The 23,082-nt window shown below is 45.3% G+C and overlaps 1 protein-coding gene across 3 annotated transcripts; it reads right to left on the reverse strand.

Annotated features, from left to right (window-relative positions):
- Positions 1-1,780: 1,780 nt before the first annotated feature.
- LOC133124874 (putative monooxygenase p33MONOX) lies at positions 1,781-17,677 on the reverse strand. 3 transcript variants are annotated; one of them, XM_061236415.1, is made up of 9 exons: positions 17,549-17,677; positions 16,568-16,695; positions 13,351-13,478; positions 12,525-12,712; positions 11,775-11,874; positions 9,365-9,492; positions 5,216-5,367; positions 3,759-3,922; positions 1,781-3,052 (listed from the first exon to the last, which is right to left on the reverse strand). In XM_061236415.1, the coding sequence occupies exons 3-9, from the start codon at positions 13,364-13,366 to the stop codon at positions 2,853-2,855; spliced, it is 948 nt and encodes a 315-aa protein (XP_061092399.1). In that variant the 5' UTR covers positions 13,367-13,478; positions 16,568-16,695; positions 17,549-17,677; the 3' UTR covers positions 1,781-2,852. The 3 variants fall into 3 exon arrangements, with proteins under 3 accessions (XP_061092399.1, XP_061092398.1, XP_061092397.1); XM_061236414.1 differs by having other exon boundaries at positions 13,351-13,500; XM_061236413.1 differs by lacking the exons at positions 16,568-16,695; positions 17,549-17,677 and having other exon boundaries at positions 9,377-9,492.
- Between the last annotated feature and the right edge of the window lie 5,405 nt (positions 17,678-23,082).

The raw sequence follows: 23,082 nt of genomic DNA on the forward strand, positions 1-23,082 counted from the left end.
CTTACAGTTGATTAGACTAAGTAGGGGGCAACCCCCCCCTGGAGCAACGTGGGGTTAATTAAACACAGGGTGTAGGCCTCAGGTTTTCAAAAGTAGGAAATGCCATTTTGTTCTCCTTTTTTTTTATGTAGTACTACGTTACAGTTTAAATCGTCCCATGTATTTGTGTACTTTACTTCTATTGACAACTCTGCGGTAGATGGAAAGGAAAGTTGGATGAACAATATTCGTATTTAATGTTTTTTTGCTTTGGTAAACTCAAATCATGCATTGCGCAAAAGGGCGCACCGCTCAGGGTGTTGTGTGCGATGCGGCCTCGCGGGGCGGTTCTCTGACGCAGACGGCGCTTTCCTCCTTTGATCTGGCTGAGCGGAATCACGCTTACTGCAACAACTATGAGTGTGTGTGTGTGAGAAAGTAACTCACGGTGAACTCATCTGGGACCCACTGTTCCATTGTATCCGACGTCTGCCATAACGGCTTGGTTTCACGCGAATGTTACGAAAGAATTAAATGAGAAACGTAGGCTATTACGAAGACGGCGTGTCTGTAAAACGCACACCCGAGACCGCACACTGATGCACGTTTTAAAACATACTTACAAGCTCGCCGGACCAAGACAATTAATTGGAACCTTAAGGCGTCTAATGACGCAGGCGACTGATTATTTCTGTGGCCGATTCTACTGAAGGATTTTGTTAATGTTTAAAAAACTCACGCGAGTAGCGTGTCAGAGAATTCCTGTTTTAAGCCTAAACGTAACTGCTTCATATGGGCCCGGTTTCACAGACAGAGGAGATGCCCCACATACAACTCTGTTCAGCCCAGGATTGAGCCTGTGAAGCTGGCTCGTGAGCGGCACGCAGATCATCTCGTTTCCCGATATCCGCAGGCGCAAATGTTTTTATATGGTCTTTCTTCGACTGCATTCTTCCAAAAGAAAATATTCAAACAATGTAGTCTATTTCAGGAAGCCTTCGTGCAAATAGCAAATATCATCAATGCGACAGGGCGTGACCAGACGACCGATGATGCAGATGATATTTCCTTTTTGCAACGCCAATCACAATATTCACTCACGGTCCCCTCCAAAAGTATTGGAACGCCAAGGTCAATTCCTTTGTTTTCGCCATACACTGAAGGCAATATGCTATCAAATACCAAGTGTTATTTCCTTTAATGCTCTCTGTTCCAATACGTTTGCTCACCCACCTCTGTTCCAATAATGTTGGTGGTCTGATCACCAAAGGTGGTCCAAGTAGTTTAACACATCCAGGTGTAAACACCAGGCAACAAAAGATGAAATTCAGAACTCTTGCCTTTTCATCTCAAGCCCAAATTTAGAATGTACTGCAAAAACAAAGGAAGTGGTCTTGCTGCACAGGGACAGGTGGCGCCAATCATGAGTAAGCCATGCCAAAATCATCCATACTTTCAATTGCACTGACGTCGAGTCGTAGATATTCAAATCCACCTCGTTCTACTTCTAGATTAAATCTTAATCTGGAGCAGGGCGCGGTTCCCGTGCGTTGAAGCGCATCAGATTCCTGGTTGACATCGCCGATAAGCGCGCACCGCACATTAAAGCCGACACCGGAGGAGACGACTGATATCACCTGCCGCCGAACAAGAAGGAATGCAGGCTTTCAAGGAGGACGTTCCACTGGTTTTCCCTATTGTGCAAGCGATTACCACCGGTTAAGAAAGACAAAACAAAACAAAAAAAAAAAGAAAGAAAAAGCAGTCAAGAGTTAAAAGAAAATCTTCCTTTGTTTGCAGGTTCGTTTGAAAACGCATTAAAGCATTTATTTCAATGACAGCACAATGACAAAACTCGCATTCCTTCCAAGATACCAGCACATATTAAATAAAAAATATATCAAATATACAATTTAATGCCTTAATGCAATTTACAATATATTCCTGATGCTATACAATGATATTGCAGTATAACTGACAGTCTAGTATTTAAAATAGACCACACGTCAACACGGCAGATGAGTCTTAATATGAAATCTTATGAAGTGAATAATATACGTAAAAGGGAAATGTAGAAGCCAAACAATCGAGGTCAGCAGTAGGTAGCTATTCGCCGCTAATTGACTGCGCGAATCAAGAAATGAATGAACAGTTCTGCAAAGGAAAAAAAAAAAAACCATCAGGAGTTGCTGTGCGATGTGTGAACGCAAGTATTTACAGCGATACTGTCCCAGAAGGACTGTGCTCTTAGCTCAGTCGACTCACCTCAAACTTATCGTTACGAGAGAAAAGCTACAGTGCTCAAACTAAAATGTCCCAGCTGAATGTAGGCGAGTGCGCCGAACTGTTCCGCGTGCATTTCTCTTAGTGATTAATTTCTCTCATAAATAAGCAAGTCTCTTCCCTGACACACATCCTGCGTATGTTACACATCTCACTAAAATGAAAGAAAAGTATCCATTCAGCAATACTAAAAAATTAGGAGGCGCATATAAAAAAGCAGCCCCCCCCCGAGTGTAGAGAACAACACTGCCATCTAGTGGGGAGAAGAGGGAACTAAAAAAAAAACAAAACAAAAAAACAACAGCATTCACGCCGTGAAACCAGCTGAGGTCCGGTCCTTCCTGGCTTGACTCGGGAGTGGGCAGTTGGCACCATAGAAGGTTCGAAGCTGGGGGGGGGGGGGGAGCCCTGAAGCCCCCAGAAAAATGCCGTCCTCTGAGTATTGTTTGAGGAATTGCGGAAATCGGGGGTGTTGAGCAGGACCCCATTAAGAGTAAAAAAAAAAAACAAAAACAGAGTCAGGCTCTGGTTAGTGTAGTGGAGGGGAGGGGAGGGGAGGGGAGGGGAGGGGGGTGGGGTTGGGGTTGGGATCAGAAGCCGGAGGGCGTGAGGGCGTTGATGTCCCGGGGCTTCAGTCTGTGGGGCCGGGGCATCAGCCTCTTCACCTCCAGGCCCGGGAGCTCGATCTTCGGAGTCTTCAGCGCCACGGGGTCCGTCCGCGTCGTGGTCATCATCAGCTCCAGGGGCCCGGCCTTCTGGCCCCCCGGGTACGACTGGAGAGACAGGCTCTCTGCGGGGAGAGAGGGAGAGAGGTTTACACAAGGGCATTGAAAGCAGACGAAGGCACGGGGCTCGTTTTTCATGGCACCGATGGGCTCTGCCCGACGTGGCAACAGCAGGCCTAGCGCAGCCCGCTAGCGTAGCGCACATTCGGGACAGCCTGTCGCTGAGAGGCAGAGGTGCTTGACTGGGGCCCAGAAGGCTGCACTGCGGGGGGGAGCAAAGCAGTGCCCCACTCAGACTAATCCACTAAGTCGCTACGGATAAAAAGCGTCAGCTAAATAACAAGTCATAAAATCTATGATGTACATTCCAGTAGTAAAACCATCATCATATGGCAGGCCGAGAGTATGCAGGTTTTCACTCCAACTCGTCACTACACCTGCTGATTTCCCCAATTAACACACCTTCACTCATCAACACACCTTCAACCAGAGAGGACAGACTGGTGCAGTGATCAGGTGGAATGAAAACGAGCATACAGTCTCGATTGGGCAACCCCGTCCTAAACCAGGCATCATCAAATCCGGCCCTCCAATCCCAATACAGCCGAGTTCCTTTCCTCCCAGACAAGCAACCGAACAATTAGCGCTGCCGATTGGCCAGACCGTCCTCACACCTGACTCCCCAGGTGCAGGGAGGGTGGAGAAGCGGCCGCTCTGGAGGACCGCGACTCGATGATCCCGGCTCTGAACGCCGGACCGTGTCGCACAGACCTGGGTCGGTGGAGGACTTGGACACCGTGGGGCGCGTGCTGAAGAGGCTCCAGCTCTCCCCGCCCCCTCCTCCGCCTTCCGTCCCGCCCATGAGCGAGCTGAGGTCACCGCTGTCGAACTCCGAGATGGGAATGTAGGCCACGGAATTCTGTCCGAGCCAGCTCCTGAGGGAGGGACACACACACACACACACACACACACACACACACACACACAGGTGCCACGGAAACAGCGCGTCAGTGCGTCCTAAGGGAAGTAGGGTGTTCTGCACTGAAAATAACTTCAGGCATAAAACCCCCCCCCCCCCCCTTTTGTGAATGCACCTGGTCTACTGTCTGAGAACTCCTGCATGCCAACATTTCCATCAATGCTTCTGATGCGTGTAAAAATCGGCAGTGTATGTCCTGGAGAAAAACTGGTTTCCATTTCCCTCCAAATTAACTGCACTGCTTTCCATCACGAGTAGTGACTGTGACATCATCAGCATTAGAATGTTCTCAACTGGACATTCTAAAAGCACGTTTGTGACCTCACACCTGAAAGGACCGCCCACACCACGAACGATAACAATAATCACAACTACAAACATACGCTTTGTGGTTTCTAAATTGTTCCATCTCAAGTGGATGGCTGAGTTCAGACCACAACGACAATGTCGGCGGCGATCGACATCGTTGAAAGCGTCACCGGAGCGATTTTTTTCCAGCCGCCTGAACAAGAGAGACACTGTCTGCCAATCAAAATACATCAGAATTTACAAGGCACCTCTCATTCAGAATGGCTATTTGCTGAGGGTTATCGTTCAGTGCGAATGCACACACCGTTGTGGTCATAGTTGTGATTCACAGTCATAGTTCACGGTGTGGACGGCCCATGAAGCGTTAAAGGAGCTTCTACAGAAGAAGGATCCAGGCGTTTGTGCCAAGCCTTCCCGGCTGCCACAGTGGCAGGGCTACAGCAAACAAACTAATCCCGGCATGAAACCCTGGGAGAGCAAAGTTCCAGCGGGAACACCGCACAGTCTCACATAAACCTTCTCACTTTCACAGCGGTTTTGCTCAGGAGCATGTAAAAAAAATAAATAATAATAATAATAATAATAAATAAATGCTTACAATGAAATTATCAAAATACTGCATGCATTATTTAGATTAGCAGTTTACATAGTCCAAAAGTACACACCGCTATCGTTGCGCGTGCGCACGTGTGGATCCGGACGTGTGCACGTGCGTGTGTGTGTGTGTGTCATGGCGGCTGGCAGCAGAAACACCTGAGCGCGGTGTTGTAACATCGTTCGCCTTTTCCCCCCCACAGCATGCACCCGCTGGGACTACCAGTGTTAATGTAGGAGATGCACGTGATTATAATGCGTTAGTGTGCAGTATAACGTGTGTGTGTGTGTGTGTGTGTGTGTGTGTGGCCAGCGGCACCACAGTGCAGAGGGGTGAGGGTCGCACCTGCGCTGTGGTCTGGGCGAGGCCTGGGGGGTGACGGAGGGCGTGGCGCTGGGCGTGGCGCTGGGCGTGGCGCTGGGCGTGGCGCTGGGCGTGGACTGCACGGATGATCTCTGCTTCTCCTCCCCAAAGTCCCCGCTCGGCATCTTCAGCTTCTGCACACAGCAGCCCCGGGTCAGCGGGGAAAGACCACCCCTCATTTACAGACCACCCCCACTTACAGACCCCTCATTTACAGACCACCCCCACTTACAGACCCCTCATTTACAGACCACCCCCACTTACAGACCTCTCATTTACAGACCACCCCCACTTACAGACCTCTCATTTACAGACCACCCCCACTTACAGACCCCTCATTTACAGACCACCCCCACTTACAGACCCCTCATTTACAGACCACCCCCACTTACAGACCCCTCATTTACAGACCACCCCCACTTAGACCCCTCATTTACAGACCACCCCCACTTACAGACCCCTCATTTACAGACCACCCTCACTTACAGACCCCTCATTTACAGACCACCCTCACTTACAGACCCCTCATTTACAGACCACCCCCACTTACAGACCCCTCATTTACAGACCACCCCCACTTACAGACCCCTCATTTACAGACCACCCCTGCCATTACAAATCACCCCCACTTACAGACCACCCCCACTTACAGACCCCTCATTTACAGACCACCCCTGCTATTACAAATCACCCCCACTTACAGACCACCCCCACTTAGACCCCTCATTTACAGACCACCCCCACTTAGACCCCTCATTTACAGACCACCCCTGCTATTACAAATCACCCCCACTTACAGACCACCCCCACTTACAGACCCCTCATTTACAGACCACCCCTGCTATTACAAATCACCCCCACTTACAGACACCCATTTACAGACCACCCCCACTATGACAAACCACCCCTACTTAGACTCCCCATTTACAGACCACCCCCACTTACAGACCCCTCATTTACAGACCTGCCCCTGCCCCCTTTTTACAGGACCCCCACTCTCAGCATTACAGGGCTCGTCCAGTACAACATGCAGCCTGTGACTGAGGTGCATGACTGGGACCCGGAAGGTTGGTGGTTCAAGCCCCGGTGATGGGGGGGGGATTGTCCCCTGCTTAGTCTAATCAATCTAATCAACTGTAAGTCACTTTGGATAACAGTGTCAGCTAAATAAAATATTACAAAGAACGTAGCAGTCTGGTCCCTTTTTGCAGGGTTCAGTTACCGCCATCCACAAAGACGTGCCGCGCCCCCCCCCCCCAAAACTCCGCACTGACCGCCAGTTAAAGTCCGACATACACACAGCCCCATTTTATACAGGACTCTTTCTTTAATCCATATCATTACAGGCAACTGACAGACTCTCTTATCCGGAGTGACTAAAACACAGTGCATATCCACAACCGGTGACAAGTGCGTCGAAAGACCCAGGAGGGAAGCGCAGTACCAAGTGCTAGAAGTGACCCCAGAGAACAGAACATTAACCATGGAGATGAATATCACGTTTACCTCTCTTGTTTTCTGTATGCCCTGTCTGTCTGTGACACCAGGCATAAAAAGGGACACGTTTGCCCAGTTTCTAGTCCTACCGACAGAACAACAGAATCATTAATCATGCGTCACTCACCCAATTAAAACACGCACGCACGCACCGGTGAAAACGTAGCATTAACTTACAAGCTGCATCTTCGGCTGTGGAGACCAAAACCAGCTGGTGTTTTCACCGACAATTATCTATCTTCACCGACACAAGTCCAAACGTTCATGGAAAATGACTAAGAGAGACTTGAAGACATCGTCTGTATGACAAACAGAACTAAAGAACCTGTATGCTGAAAGGCTTCCGATCACCATTCTGAGGAGACCCCAGCAGCTCTAAAGCATGACCTGAAATCCGGTGTACAAAGACGAAAACACGAGATAAAAAGGTCGAACGCGTGATCGGTAGGAGGTGTGTACAGAGGGCCGGCCAATGGCTGGATGTTCGCCGAGATAAACAGATTCAGATTTGGCAAACAGCAAACGTCCTTGATCGCCCCACCTCCAAGCACGTCAATGTGGATAGCGTACATACTGCGTTCGGCTAAAAAAAACAAACAACTTTTGCCCGTTTAAAATGTAACTTCGCTCGGTTCTCTCCCCCCTCTCGACGATTATTTCACGATATTCTGTGCTTATCAGACTGTATGTTTAGCTTCACTGCTTTAAGCTATAGCCTAGCTAACGGTGACAGAAGAATCTGATTATTCACGAATTAACATATTTTGTTAATCAATACCCAAGTTCTTACAAGGCAGTAGCCAAGTATTTTAAAATATATAATTATTCAGTGGCTACCTTGGTTCTATTTAAAACTTTGGAACATTGAAAGGAATGCTAAGGTTTTACATTCAAAATCCATTTGTTTCTGAACGCAGGTTTTAAAAATGGCCTTTAGCGTTTTGAACTGAATTTAGCCATTAGCATTGGGTAGCGTTGCGTCTAGCTAACGTTATCACTGGATATAATTGGCTGCAAAAGTTTGCATTACGTAATATTAACGTTAACTGAGACCGGAGCTATTCAGCAGCTTTGTTTTAGCCTAGCTATCCACCTAGCTGGTCTAGTGCCAAGTTGGCCAACTTGGCGAAAACCGAGCGTTATGCTAGCATAGTTAGCAAGCGTTCACTGGGCTAACTTAACCATCGATTAAATGAAGTGCCACCAGGAATTAATGACATTAAGACAGCGGACATAACGTTACCACATTCAAGCCATCAAGCTGAAGTTACTGTGCTAGCTAGCTAGCTAGCTAGCTAACAGTAAACCTCCGTAAAATTAGACACTTTATTATCAGCCACAATAACCTTAAAACGAAACTAAACAATACACTGTATTTCTCTAACGAAACGCACACAAATAGGCTCGGAGCTCCCTACTTCCAATCTCGTAAACAACTAAGATGACACGTCAGCCAGCTAGTAGCCATTCACTCGAGTCCCAGGCTTTAAAGCTAACGAAGGCCGCAGACAAAAAAAAAAAAAAAGAAACACGCTAACGTTATCTAAAACAATTACATTGTCATCGAACTGACGACCTAATGGACAAAATATACCAGCAGTACCGCCATCACACCAAATAGCACGAAAATACCTTTTCATTGGAATCAGTTTTTTTCTTTCGACCTCGATTAATAGACGGTTGTTTCCCATTTTTGTTGTTTTGTTGCTTCCAGCTGAGCGGCGCTTGGATAAGAGCCAGCGCAGCAGAACGCAGCCGCTGCCTCCGGTGCGACCTGATTGGCTGATTCCGAAAAATAAAGGGCTCGCCTCGACTGCCTGTTGCCTGGACACCAGACGCACACGTTGGTTCTAGAACGGAACACCGTGTACACCGGTTCCTTTGTGCCGGCGGCGAGAAAAAACAAGTCAAAAGGGAATATACCTGTGGGGAATAAGTATACTGTCACCAACTTAATTTGTTTTTCTGTTTAGAAAAGAGGATCCTCAACGACCTGCATCCCAATTTAGAACACTGTTGGGAACGAATAAATCAGCATGTGCGAAATAAAAACAGTTTATCCCCTGGCCACTCACTCACCTTAACCGATACATGTAACTAACGGTTATTTGGCACATGTGCTACTGTACATTTCAGAAATGACTCTTTCAAGTTCATTGCAGCTTGCATGTCACACACCACCAGTTTTAATATTGAGTATTACCCTCAACAAATGCACGCGGCTCTCCTTGTTATTGTGTTTGGAGCGCAGACGGCCACGCCCACATGCCACATTGTTGTTCCTCTGCCTGACACACCAGCGGTGGAATTTTACAAAACAGGATTACTGAGGTAGCTGAATAACTGCACTGAGTCATGACTGGAACCTGGAAGGTTGGTGGTTCAAGCCCCATGTGTAGCCAAGATAAGATCCATGCTGCTGTTGGGTTCTTGAGCCCGGTCTTTAACTTTTAATGTAATGTGATGTGATGTGATGTAATGTAATGTAATGTAATGTAATGTAATGTAATGTAATGTGATGTAATGTAATGTGATGTGATGTGATGTGATGTGATGTAATGTAATGTAATGTGATGTAATGTGATGTAATGTAATGTAATGTAATGTAATGTAATGTGATGCTTGCTTCCACACCTCCATACTCACGTGTAGCGCCTCTGCCATGCAGTTGTAGCGGGTTTCCTCCGCGCTCAGCCCCTTGTGCAGGGCGCGTGACAGCCCGGCATGCTGCTCGAACCTCTGTATGCTGTCCTGGGCGTGCTCTGCGGAACACGGTCAAGGGTCAAGCTTTACTGATCTCAGGGGCCGGTTCCACAAAGCCGGATTACCGAGTTAGCCAGATAACTGCGCTGAGCAGAAACCACAAAGCAGGGCAACTGAGTGAGCCAGATAACGGCACTCAGTAAAACCAGGAACAGATCTTTTTGGTTGAGCCCATGTTCCAGACTTGGGGGCTTCTGGGTTTTACTCAGTGCAGTTAGAGTAATCCTGCTTTGTGGCCCAACAGCTCCTGCAGCTCACCTGTGCTAGTCTAAAAAGGTTATGGCAGTCACTAAATTAATTTATTCTGATTACGCAATTACATCTCGTTGATTTGGTAGGTCAATTTAAAATAGGCAAGTGACACTTCAGTTACCTGGATGCATAAGCAATGTACTCCCCTCTGAAGCTATCAATTGTGAAACAGAAGATAAACTGCAAAACAACCCAGCATGATTTTACACGTCTCGACGAGGGGTTAGCACTATCTGTGTCCGTTCAACAGACGTATCTACAATGACAATAACCGGGGGTCATGAAGCAGCTTATCTAGGCTGGTGTATCCGTTTCCCCCTTTGAGCACCTTTTCTGAAGTAGCTGGAAACCACATAAAGTGATACTTTTTTACGCTAAATGTACAATGAAATAGACAACTTAATATTACTGTTGTTTACCAAACTTCCAGGCTATGCAATGTGCACTTGTGGGTTTCCGTCAAAATACAGACATAGGTTAAGATAGTTTTGTTTGTTGAAGAGATACATATAGTACATCCTCTTGCCCTCAACCATATACGTGCATTATGACAGGAACTACAGCTCCGTATCTCACAGATTAAGATAAGCTGTTCCAGTTTCTATGCAATAATATGGTCTAGACCAGGGGGTTTCAAACTGTTTCTCAAACCTATGGACCCACATGCAAGCTGGTTTTTTGTTACAGTCAATTTCTTGCTCAATTGAGGTCGTTGAACACGTGTGCTTAAGTTCCTTCATAAATCACAATGCAGGCTTGGCTCATTATCATTTGCTTTGTTATAAATTCTGCAAAGGGTCAGTTTTAGTGCTCACGTGTGCACACTTTTTCACCAATTCGACTGATTCACCTCAGCCACATTCATAATTTCACCAGTAAATTTTCTTTAACATCTTTTATACAATTGTTCTATTCTTCATGGCATGCCTCGCTGTGTCAGACACACTGACGCTGAAGAGGGCGAATAATCCCTCAAAACATGAATTACAAGTGTGTAATTAAGGAAAATGAACATCCATCCATTCATTATCTGAACCCGCTTATCCTGAACAGGGTCGCAGGGGGGCTGAAGCCTATCCCAGCATACACTGGGTGAAAGGCAGGAATACACCCTGGACAGGTCGCCAGTCCATCGCAGGGCACACGCACCATTCACTCACACCCTCATACCTACGGGCAATTTAGACTCTCCAATCAGCCTAACCTGCATGTCTTTGGACTGTGGGAGGAAACCGGAGTACCCGGAGGAAACCCACGCAGACACGGGGAGAACATGCACAGAGAGGCCCCGGCCGACCGGGATTCGAACCCAGGACCTCCTTGAACAGCTTTTTAAAATTCTGGGATTGGAGCAGTGGAAGAGAAACTAGCACTCATGAGCATCCCCCCTAAAGTACTACCTGTTGTTGTTGGCCAATCAGTCAGTTTAATTGATCACATACACGTGACGTACACGGCAGCGGGATTTGTTGCTCCCACATGTACTGTATCTCTCTCAGTGCACAATAACCAAACACAATAAAATAGAATAAAACAGAAGAAATGTTCAGTTTTGTTTCGTTATGATGACACTCACGTCTGCATAACCGTATGCACACGGCGTGATTCACCTGGAGTCACATTACAGGTAAACTCGACGGTAAGCTCCAGGACTGAATCCCACAAATGGATGTGGTTTTTTGCCACATCTGAAAGTCTGAATTCAGATGTGTGATTTGATGAGACGGAAGCTGTGCATATGATACATAGCCACACAACAGCTAACACTTTATTCTACATTTGGTGTTAGTGTGTAGGGCGCAGGCTGTAGTCTCGTGGCTAAGGTACATGAGTGGGACCGCAGAAAGGTTGTTGGTTCAAGCCCCGGTGTGGCCACAATAAGATCTGCACAGCTGTTGGGCCCTTGAGCAAGGCCCTTAACACCCCACATTGCTCCAGGGGGGATTGTCCCCTGCTCTAGTCTAATCAACTGGATTTGGATAAAATATGTATTTATTTGTTATTATAGTGGGATGCAGGTCATACTCACTGCTCATCATGTTTAAGATGAGGGACGATGCTTTGGCCTTGACCACGGGGGCTTCAGGTTTTGGGGGTAAAGCTGTAAAGGTGATCCCACCGTCATCCCCCTAAATCACAACAAATACGAAATGGAGCCTCACTCCTACGGACCAAAACACACGTAAAAACAACAGGGATAGACTACAGTCTAAGAGACACTAAATAAGTCAATTTTAACAGGTGCTTTAGTCTTATATTTAGACTTAATATCTTCATTGTTTGTTTATTTATATTTTCTTTTGCTAAATAAGACAAAAGTATTGCCAATGATGTAAGACAATTTCTCTCAGCAAGCAAAAAGATACAAGGTAATATTTTCTACTTGAGAGAAAAGATTTTAGGCCAGTTTCACAGGCACAGATTAAGTTTAGTCCTAGATTAAATTCAATTTTCAATGGAGATTATCCATAGAAAACCCAGGACTATGCTCAATCTGTGTCTGTGCAAGACTAAAGCACTTGTTACAATCAGCTAGGGGGGAGCCTGTAGCCTAGTGACTAAGGTACATGGCTGGGGCCCAGAAGGTCGGTGGTACAAGCCTCAGTGTCGCCACAATAAGATCCACACAGCTGGGCCCTTAACCCTGCACTGCTCCAGGGGGGGACTGTCCCCCTGCTCTAGTCTAATCAACTGGAAGTGGCTTTGGATAAAAGAGTCGGCTAAATAACAGGCAATGCTGACGATGACGACGACGAAGACGACGGTGACGATGACGTACCTCCGAGAGGCAGCGTGACTTTTTCTCCGGGATCACGGGTCTCTTCCACAGCATGTTGAAGCTCATGTCGTCCGGCGGGGACATCATGGGCATGTCCAGGGCGTCGTCGTAGCTGAGCGTGCGACGCGGTATTCCCATTGGCTGAGCCAGCTCTCCCAGCATCCCCTCTGTGGGCCCTGCCTCCAGCGCTGGAGTTGGATCCGCAGAGAGACAGAGGCGTAGATAAACACACAGACACACACACACGCATGCAGGCGCTCCGGGCAAGGTCCAAGAGGCAAAGCACACAGCGTATGCACACCCACACACACAAACACACACACAGTGGACATTGCTTTGTGGAACTGCGTCATGTCCAGCACACACACACACACACACGCTCACACACAAACACACGCACACAATGTACAATGCTTTGTGGAACTGCGTCATGTCCAGAACACACACACACACACACACACACACACAAACTCAGACAGACCTGACGTAGACCTGTGTCATGTCTAGCGCACACATGCACACATACGCATACACACACGCACACACACACACGCACAAGCAAGCATGCACAAACAAACCTGCCTATATTTTTTTGTCAGGTAATAGAATTAGCAATTCTTGCTAAGGGGGCTAATCATACAGATGATTGAAGCTGAATATTCTAGCTGAAGCCTTTCAGAGCGAGGCCCGAGCACTCTGCGTACAGCAGGAGCAGGGCGTGATGGTGAGAACCTTCCACACGCACGAAGCGGAAGACCTCAGCCTGAGATTCAAACGGCAGTGAGCCCGGCATTGGCTTCCCTCAGAGTCACTTCCCGTTGTGTACCTGGCCTGACTGCCATGGTGCCGTGGAGAACAGTCGGATCGAGACGACGAGGACGAAGAACAGGGCAGAGGAACCAGGAGCCGAGGGCAGAGGAACCAGGAGCTGCTCCACCTGTGGAGGTGCTGCACCTGAGGGAAGGTGAGGAATAACCTATAAACGAATAAATGAATAAATTAAATGCACTCAACGTACAGTTGATTAGACTAAGCAGGAGACAATCCTCCCCTGGAGCAGTGCATGGTTAAGGGCCTTGCTCAAGGGCCTAACGGCTGGGCGGATTTTACTGTGGCTACACCAGGATTAGAACCACCAACCTTGCGTGTCCTAGTCCTTTACCTTAACCACTACGCTACAGGCATCCCCTGAATGAATGAATGAATGAATGAATAAATGAATGAATGAATGAATGAATGAATGTGTTATGACTGCATTTACAAAGAAGTGTCCCACATTACCTGAATTCACCCTAAATAATTTAATTAAAAATTAAATAATAAAATTAAATAAAAAATTGAATACATTTTTTTTAAAATATACATACAAGTTGATGCATGATAAAGACTGGTCTGTTCAATTATGCTATTTAAAAACTTGATAAAGGGTTGGAATTTATATAGCACCTGTATCCAAAGCGCTGTACAATACACACACCGACGGCGATTGGCAGCCATGCAAAGCACCAACCAGCTCATCAGGAGCATTTGGGGGTTACGTGTCTTGCACAGGGACACGTCGACACAGCCCGGGCAGGGGATCAAACCGGCAACCCTCCAACTGCCAGACGACTGCTCTTACTGCCTGAGCCATGTCGCCACCATGCATAAACAACAGCAAGAGCTTCCCACACAGCTTTACCTGTTGAAAACCTCTGAGATCACATTCTGTTTTATAATCTACACGATTCCACACACAACAAGCGTGCAGATTCTGGATCCATGTGATCACACGTGTAAGGGGAAATATTAGATTCACATTACAGGCGTTTAGCGGGCACTCTTATCCAGAGCGACTTACAATAAAGCGAAAATCGTAACCAGTGCGGTGAAAGGTGAAAGAGGGAAGCACGGTTCCAAGGGCTAGACTGAACGAACGATAACAACTGATAACGAAAGATAACGAAAGATAACAAAAGATAACAAAAGATAAAAACTTAAACCAGATAAACTGAACCAAGTAGCAATACCACAGTTTCGGCAACCAGAGCACCACGAATAGAAAATAATTAAACGCAAGAGCAATCATTGCCTAACAGAGGCAAGAAGGCAGTGGGAGACAGCAGAGCCACTGGATCTAATTTCATTTATTGTTTGCACAAGACATCCCCCCCCCCCCCCCCAACCAAAAAACACGAGCCTATAGTATATAAAAATGTCTATGACACTACTGTAATGGCAGAAGGTCAGCCATTTTCATCCGATTTGTGGCAAACAAAATGGCCCCTAATCAAGACATAGTCAGTATTCCAAGAGTACAGAGCATCTACTATGGTGTGCAATGGACAACGGGTCACTACTCAGTGATTCCTTTACTCCGAATTAGGATTCAAGGTTGATATAATCTATATAAGGTTAATATAGTGTACATAAGGTTGATACAGTGTATATAAGGTTGATACAGTGTCTTGCACAATTGATCTGACAGTATACTGCTGAACTGGGCAACAGTAACTTAGGTTGGCCATTTCGATTAGCTGCGGCTCATTTTCAGAGCTTATAATAATAATTTGCTAACACTTTACTTGAACCCTTCAACATAACGTTGACATAACATTGCCATACACAAGACACAGCTGTCACAAGATGGCGGAAAAGATGACATCAGCTGATGTCAAATTACATGAAACTGTTATCACTTTGATCTGTTAAAGTTATGACTGATATTATGGTCATAACATTTGCTGAACGGAGTATGACAGTTTTATGTCATTTCGCATAAACTGACATAATCTGCTATGCCATCTTGTGAAGCTGTTATGTCATGTGTATGACAGTGTTATGTCAGCCTTCAAATAAAGAGCTGCCAAGAATGCTGTGCCCCAGATGTCAGTGGTAGCATTTGCGATGTTGTCAGTGTTAGCATTTGCGATGTTGTCAGTGTTAGCATTTGCGATGTTGTCAGTGTTAGCATTTGCGATGTTGTCAGTGTTAGCATTTGCGATGTTGTCAGTGTTAGCATTTACGATGTTGACAGTGAGTCTGTGCTTCCTTCTTAAACAGTCCTGGAGCTGTGGCCCACACTTTTTCCTAGCCTGTAGTGTAGTGCTGAACCGCTTGCCTTGGACCCGGAAGGTCGGTGGTTCAAACCCCACGCAGCTACATTACGATCAGTGCCGCCCTTGGGCCCTTGAGCGAGGCCCTTAACCCCGCATTGCAGAAGGGCAGTATTATTACTATTGAGCTGTGCTGCCACCTGCATGGCGTACGTGCCGTTCTTCCATCCATCGCTGGAACTTTCCCGCGGGGGGGGGGTTAGTTTATTTTTACTTGGTTGATTTTTTCAGTCCCAAAGGAGAGAGTAGTTAGATTTCATTTTATTTGCTCCCCTCTCCCCCTCCCCCCTCTCTTTCCCTCTCTATCTGATGAAAAGAAAAACATAAGCTGGATAAAATTACATTCATTAAACCTCCTGTATTTAGTCGTTCCGCTGTTCTGGGCATGGAAGTGTGACATATGCTTTTAAATGGCATGTTTGCACCTGTATTTCATTTATGAAACATCATGCTTTATTGTTGACCTATAAAACTGCTTTAATTATTTTGGATTTGAAAACTGAATTTTTTCAATAAAATAGTCAACTCTAGCCTGAATAGCCCATTAAGACCATTATCAAGTAGCTAACCTAATAATTATACACTCTCACACTCTTTCTGTCTGGCACTGATATTCTGTTCAGGGTTTTATTATCCATGGCGAACACACTTACCTTACCTGAAATGATTTGCATGCCCTCACAAAATCGTGCAGCATCCAACATTCATGTTATTCAGACGGTTTAATTATTTTTAGAGAAACGTGTTTGGGAAAAGAGCTAACAGAAAATCGTAATGTTCTCATGACAGAGGAGAAACAATTACTGCCAAAAGTTAAAAACACAAAACTTGATTTTACAGCCAGAGGTTTCTAGAGGTTGTCGGCCATTGGAGGTCAGCAATGATTCACATTAAGTTTTCTGCCAAGATGCGCAAGAGCTCAATGTCCAAACTATAATTGGCACTTACCGGTGTGGGCGTCGAGACTAAAGTTGTCCCTGCAGCGTCGCCGGATAAAGTCGGTGCAAAGCAGGCGAGTTGTCTGGATCGCGGAGCATTGTTGTGCGGTCAGGTGCAGTGAAGACAGACAGGTGGGTCTGCAGAGATATATGAACACGTGGTGCCATCGAGTTTAGGTCTTGCGAGCCACTGGCAGTCGCTCCTGCCCCACCCACGCCACGGCCCCCGTCCGTATCCAATATCACCCGCGTGTGCGGCGCGCGCGTTAACGCACAGCTGACGGGTCCGTCCGCAGACACGGTGTTTACCTTTGAAGTTAAGTTAAGTTTCATTTTCATAACCCGTCCACACTGCGTACTGTCCTAGAAGGATGAGTTTGGGTAATCTGTGACATCTCACGCAGAATTTAGTGCACTTGCATTTTGTCTCGCACAAAGTCCGAACAATATTGACAGTTTCTTTTTCTTTTTTTTCCTCTCTCAAGATTTACAGTTTTATCGGGATGTCATTCTGCGCTATCAATTATAGTTCATTTATTAAGTCACGCGAATCAGTCATGCCACAGTCCGCTTGGCAGACGTTGGACAGCCAAGCAAAACTATTTATTCACTGAACTGAACTGAAATTAGTCCAACACAACTGAATTAGGTGACTTGAAAATGTGCTCTGCAACAAACGGGATTATATAACCCGCAAGTTTTTCGCCAGATCTGTCACAATTTTGCCTGCTAGAAAGTGGAAGACAAAAATTTAGTAAAGTAATTTTACGCAAATTGATAGGATTGGCACAAAGTAAGACAATCGCTTAAATTGTTTATTTGTCGACACGTCTTCACTTACTGTCCAGCAACTATATATAGTTGGTTAACCGTTTATGTAATCTATAATCTCACAAACTGAGTCACTGAAGATCTTCATCCCGCACGTAACCATTCAAACTATACGGATAGTGAAAAGAATAGTGGGAAAACCCCATTTTATTTTACTCACCCGATGTATATACGTCTACTTCTCTTTACTTAAAAATCCTAGGACAATTCTAGCTGCGGGCAACTGCTTCATATGCGTCGGAAAACTGGTGACCACAAGACTCGCCGACTGACCAGTCAGATGTCCGCGCGCGCCAGTCACGTGTCTCGCGAGACAGTCCTACTCGGCAAGTGACATATTGGTCTCGAGCCAGACGGTTACCTGCGCTCATACGGTGCCTATGGTATTTTAACCGCACGTTGAAATGAAGTCAAAGGTACATTGCCCTTTCATTACATTTAGTTATACATTTCCTGTACTGAGCTTTTTTTTTTGTAAACGACGATTTTATTGTGCATGCACTGCTTCACGACGCGCAGTACAAGTTTGCCAAATTGTTGCTAATTTGCGTCACAAATATTTAGGGCAGTTAATATTGCTAAGAATAACCAAGCGTGACGAAAAAGGAGAAGGTTCAATGACATTGGATATCGACTGACATTTATTTCAGCCGGGATTAAGTGAAGATTCGCCTACACAAACGATTATGTCTGCACTGCGTTTTACACAACCAGAGAAATTACCTAAAAAAAAAGTAGGCCCATGACATAATCTGTTTTATTTTCATCATGGGAAGGCTGCCAGATATAGTCAAGGAGCATATACAGTGGTACCTTGATTTACGAGTTTAATTCGTTCCGTGACCGAGCTCGTAACTCAATTTCCTCGTATATCAAATTAATTTTCCCCATTGAAATTAATTGGAATGCCATTAATCCGTTCAGGCCCCAATTTCTTTGTTACGTGTTTTTAAATAAGAAAAATAGCACTGTATTGTATAAAAACAATAAAACAAAATAAATAGAATGTAAAGAAATAAACTGGTTTTCCTTAATTCCGCTTCACTTTCGCTAAACTTAATCTTCACTGTTTTGTTTTTTTTGCTTTTTCGCCACGCTTTCCTCACTTTCATCTGCAGGGCGTTTCAATAAAAACCTGTCCAAGGAGGTTTGTTTCTTCCTCCCTTTCAGAATGTTTCGGAAATGAGATAGGCAGGTGTCATTAAATAGCGCCGACGCACGACCAGTTGCAACTTTTTCCGGGTGTTTCCTTTCAATAAACTATGAAAGTCTCTCCCACATTCACTTTCGCTCGCTCGTACCTCAAATTTTGGCTCGCAACACAAAGCAAAAAATCGACCGGATCGTAACTCGGAAAACTCGTAAGTTGGCGCACTCGTAAAACAAGGTACCACTGTATACAGTATTTTGCTCAGTTATCAACAGTTACAAATTATGTGATAGATTGATGAACTGAACACTCCCTATATCTTGTTTAAATAAACTCAAAATCACGGAATAAACATTCAAATGTGATTCATTTACCTGATACCAAGGAGTTTTAATAAGTAAGTATAAGTGCGTAAGTTAGTAAGTAAACAAATAAATACATACCGTAAATATATAAAACGGCAATACCAAATTCAACCACAGCAAGGCAGTGTGGGGCTACTTTACATTTTTCCAGTGCCCGTGAGACACTCACTGAGTACTTTACTTTTAGGTAGGCCTGTACACCAGTTTGTTAATGCCAATATTTAATCAGCCATTCATGTGGCAGCAACTAACATGGTCATGGTCAAGAGGTTCAGCTGTTTTTCAGACCAAATGTCAGAATGGGGAAGAAATGTGATCTAAGGGACTTTGACCGTGGAATGACTGTTGGTGCCAGACAAACAACTGTCTCTTTCACCAGACTGCTTACCTTGAATGTACACTTAATATGCCAGGCGACAAAACAAATGTGATTCCTTTCAGATTTAAATTAGAGAGGGAGAGAATTGTGCGAAAAACTAAAAACTTCCAGTGAGCAGTAATTTTATGTTCAACGTTGTAGGTTTTATTTATTTATTTATTTATTTTTTTACTGTGATGCTGGTGAGTTTGTATAGTTTTTTTTATTTTTATCCGGATCAACTTACAGTGCAAACATTAGGCTGAAATGCCCAAAAGAAACAGAGACAACAAGTCCTAGACAACAAGGACAACATGCCTACTACCCTATTGAACATTAAGCTAAGTCACATAAACAAGTGCAACACTTGAGCAGCGAGCTACATTAAAGGAACACTGCCAGAAAAATAACACGGGCTCTCAAAAATAAGTTAATACTTAATCAGGTGTCATGATTTGGTGCTGGTAAGAATAATATTACTAATAGTAATATAGTTGGGCGGCACGGATGGTGCAATGGGTAGCACTGCTGCCTCACAGCAAGGAGGTCCTGGGTTTGAATCCCCGTCGGCTGGGGCCTCTCTGTGTGTATGCGTGGGTTCCCTCCGGGTACTCCGGTTTCCTCCCGCAGTCCAAAGACATGCAGGTTAGGCGGATTGGAGAGTCTAAATTGCCCATAGGTATGAGTGTGTGAGAGAATGGTGTGTGTGCCCTGCGATGGACAGGTGACCAGTCCAGGGTGTATTCCTGCCATTTGCCCAATGTATGCTGGGATAGGCTCCAGCCCCCCTGTGACCCTGTTCAGGATAAGCAGGTTCAGATAATGGATGGGATGGATGGATAATATAGTTAACTAATTAACCCTTTGAAGACCAGTTTTTTTTTGTATGTTTTTTTTTTCCTTAAAAATTCTTAGGCAGTGTTCTAGAACTCCACTGCATTCAATCTCCAGCAGCGATTGTTACATCAGCATTAGAATGTCCAGTCATGTTAACGTCATAATCACATATTTGTGACCTCACACATTACAGGGTTAAATAGAAAATGTGTACATAATGCAGAAAGAGCAATCAAGATTTGAACCTGAACTCCAAACCTTGTTAGAGTTCATTAAAAGGAGTAACATGGTGATCGAAAATGACACCTTCCAGTTGTCTTTAGGCAACAATAAAACAAATGTGCATAATTTTTCTATTCTTAAGTCATTTAAATGTATTTTAAAACTTATTTTTCAAAGCCTAAATTTCCCACTATAAAAGTCTGGGCGTGGTACTGAGAACTGTCTATTAGCTATGACGTGCCCCCATTTTGCAGGTTCGTCCTGTATAATATCCGGAGAATCCAACCCTTTCTCACCACCTACTCCACTCAGCTCCTTGTTCAAGCAATGGTCCTGTCCCGCCTGGACTATTGCAATTCTCTGCTGGCTGGCCTTCCAGCATCTGCCATCAGACCCCTACAACTGATCCAGAATGCTGCAGCCTGTCTGGTATTCAATGTTCCCAGACATTCACATGTCACCCCCCTGCTCCGTAATCTCCACTGGCTGCCAATGGCTCGCATCAAATTAAAAACTTTGGTGCTCGCATACCTGGCAGTTCAGGGATCAGCCTGCACTTCACGCTCACGACTGCTGTCTGTCCTGGTCCCACGGTGGTGGAATGACCTCCCGGTGGATGTCAGAACGGCAGAGTCTCTGACCTTTCAAGCGCAGACTGAAGACTCATCTCTTCATGCTACACCTTTCCCTCCCTAACCCCCCACGATGATTAGCCTTATATATGTTATGTTCCTGTGTTCTGTCTGTTAGTTTAATTGTTTATCATTATTCTTGTAATTTATTATTTTTCATATTTCATGCCTGGTGTTGTGTTTAAATTCATTAGTCTTTGCACTCGTCTTCCCCTGTGATGTCTGAGTCTGAATGTTTACTAGCCCAGTCACTCCCTTGTCTGCGTGCCCCACTATTCGGGTATGGTAGTTCCGGGGTTCAACCTTCCTTCCAATCTTGCATTCCTTACATCCTGCTTTCTCTCCATTTCATGTTCGTACATAGCACTAATATACTAATCCCAACTAACATAGAAGTTGTACAGTACTAATTATATTAACACACTAATATGTTCGTCAAACTAACAAACTAACATTCACTAGTTTCGGGTATTTGTAATTGAAATCACTTAACTAACTTATTAACGCATCTCCAGTTTCAATTCTGTTCTGTAACTCCGCCTCCCTATTCTATCACTGATTACTTGCTTAGTTTCAGCGAAGTATTCGCACCTGTCTCTCCGTATCTCTGCATCTCTTGATTCTCTGCAATTGTCTACTCTCTTGTCCGGAGCCATTTGTATTACATGTGTGAGTCCAGTCCGTGTTTTCGTTTCGGCCTTGTTATTGTGCTATTACCCTTTCATGTGTCTCACCTGATGTTTATTGGTTAGACTTCCCTCACTCCCATGCCCCGCCTAGTTTGTCTCATTCCCCTGTGTATTTATACCTGTCCTTTTCAGTTGCACACTGCTGGTTCATCTTGTTCTGTTTTCTGAGTCCTGAGCCCTTTATTCCTTCCCCCAGTTCTAGCCTCCTTGTTTCCTTGCCCTTGTCCTTGCCTTTGTATATCTGGATTTCCTGTTTTGACCCCTGCCTGCTTCCCTGGACTCTTCTTTGTGTGTTGTGGATATCTGTACCTCTGCCTTGTTGGACTGATCCCCTGGTTTTTGACCCCGCTGTGTCTGCCCCTGCTGTTGCAATTCAATCCGTCATTTCTTCTTCACCCCTGTCTGCTTTTGGTTCCTCTGTTCCCCCCGGCATAACAATATATGCCATAGACTGTAATGGCACTTATATAGTTGTATAGATATTGTTGTATTTTTGTATTAGCTATTGTATTGTTGTACTAGGGGTATTCTAACTGCCAACCGTCATATGCTAGTCTGGAAGTTGATGTATTCCTCAAGGGTTCCGATTGTATCTGTATGGTTACACTAGGACTCGGAACTGTACTGTCCTCTCAGGTCCTCTTCGCACTTGTACTTGTGTTTGATCTGCACTTCATTGTACATCACTCTGGATAAGAGCGTCTGCTAAATGCCTTGTAATGTAATGTAATGTAATGTAATGTAATGCTGTACTAAACGGTAACTCTGGCACATTCATAACATATGTTGATTCATTGCGACTGGTGGATAGTCTGTTATGAGCAAATCTGTATGAAACTGTGAGGTAATGTGGAATGTGCTCCCTGCTTGAAAACACAGCTCAAGCTAGGTTTTGACACAGCTGGTAGCTGGTTGCCTAGTTCAGACCAGCTTCATGACCACCTTGGCCATGCTGGTTGACCAGCTCATACCCAGCTAGACCAGCTTTATGACCAGCTCATACCCAGCTAGACCAGTTTACCAATTCTCAAGCTAGTTAAGCTGACATCACTGGATTTTCTTACCGCTGGGCTGATCAGAAACCTAACAGCGTGCAGAGATCACATTCTCATAGGGCCCGCTCCTCTCCCACAAAAATCTAGAAGAAAGTTCATTCATCCATCCATTATCTTAACCCGCTTATCCTGAACAGGGTCACAGGGGGGCTGGAGCCTATCCCAGCATACATTTCACTCACACACTCATACCTATGGGCAATTTAGACTCTCCAATCAGCCTAACCTGCATGTCTTTGGACTGTTGGAGGAAACCGGAGTACCCGGAAGGAAAGCCACGCAAACACGGGGAGAACATGCTAACTCCCCCAGCTGACGGGGATTCGAACCCAGGACCTCCTTGCTGTGAGGCGGCAGTGCTACCCACTGCACCATCCGTGCTGCCT

Source organism: Conger conger, chromosome 3, assembly GCF_963514075.1.
Source record: "Conger conger chromosome 3, fConCon1.1, whole genome shotgun sequence".
Taxonomy (NCBI): Eukaryota; Metazoa; Chordata; class Actinopteri; order Anguilliformes; family Congridae; genus Conger; species Conger conger.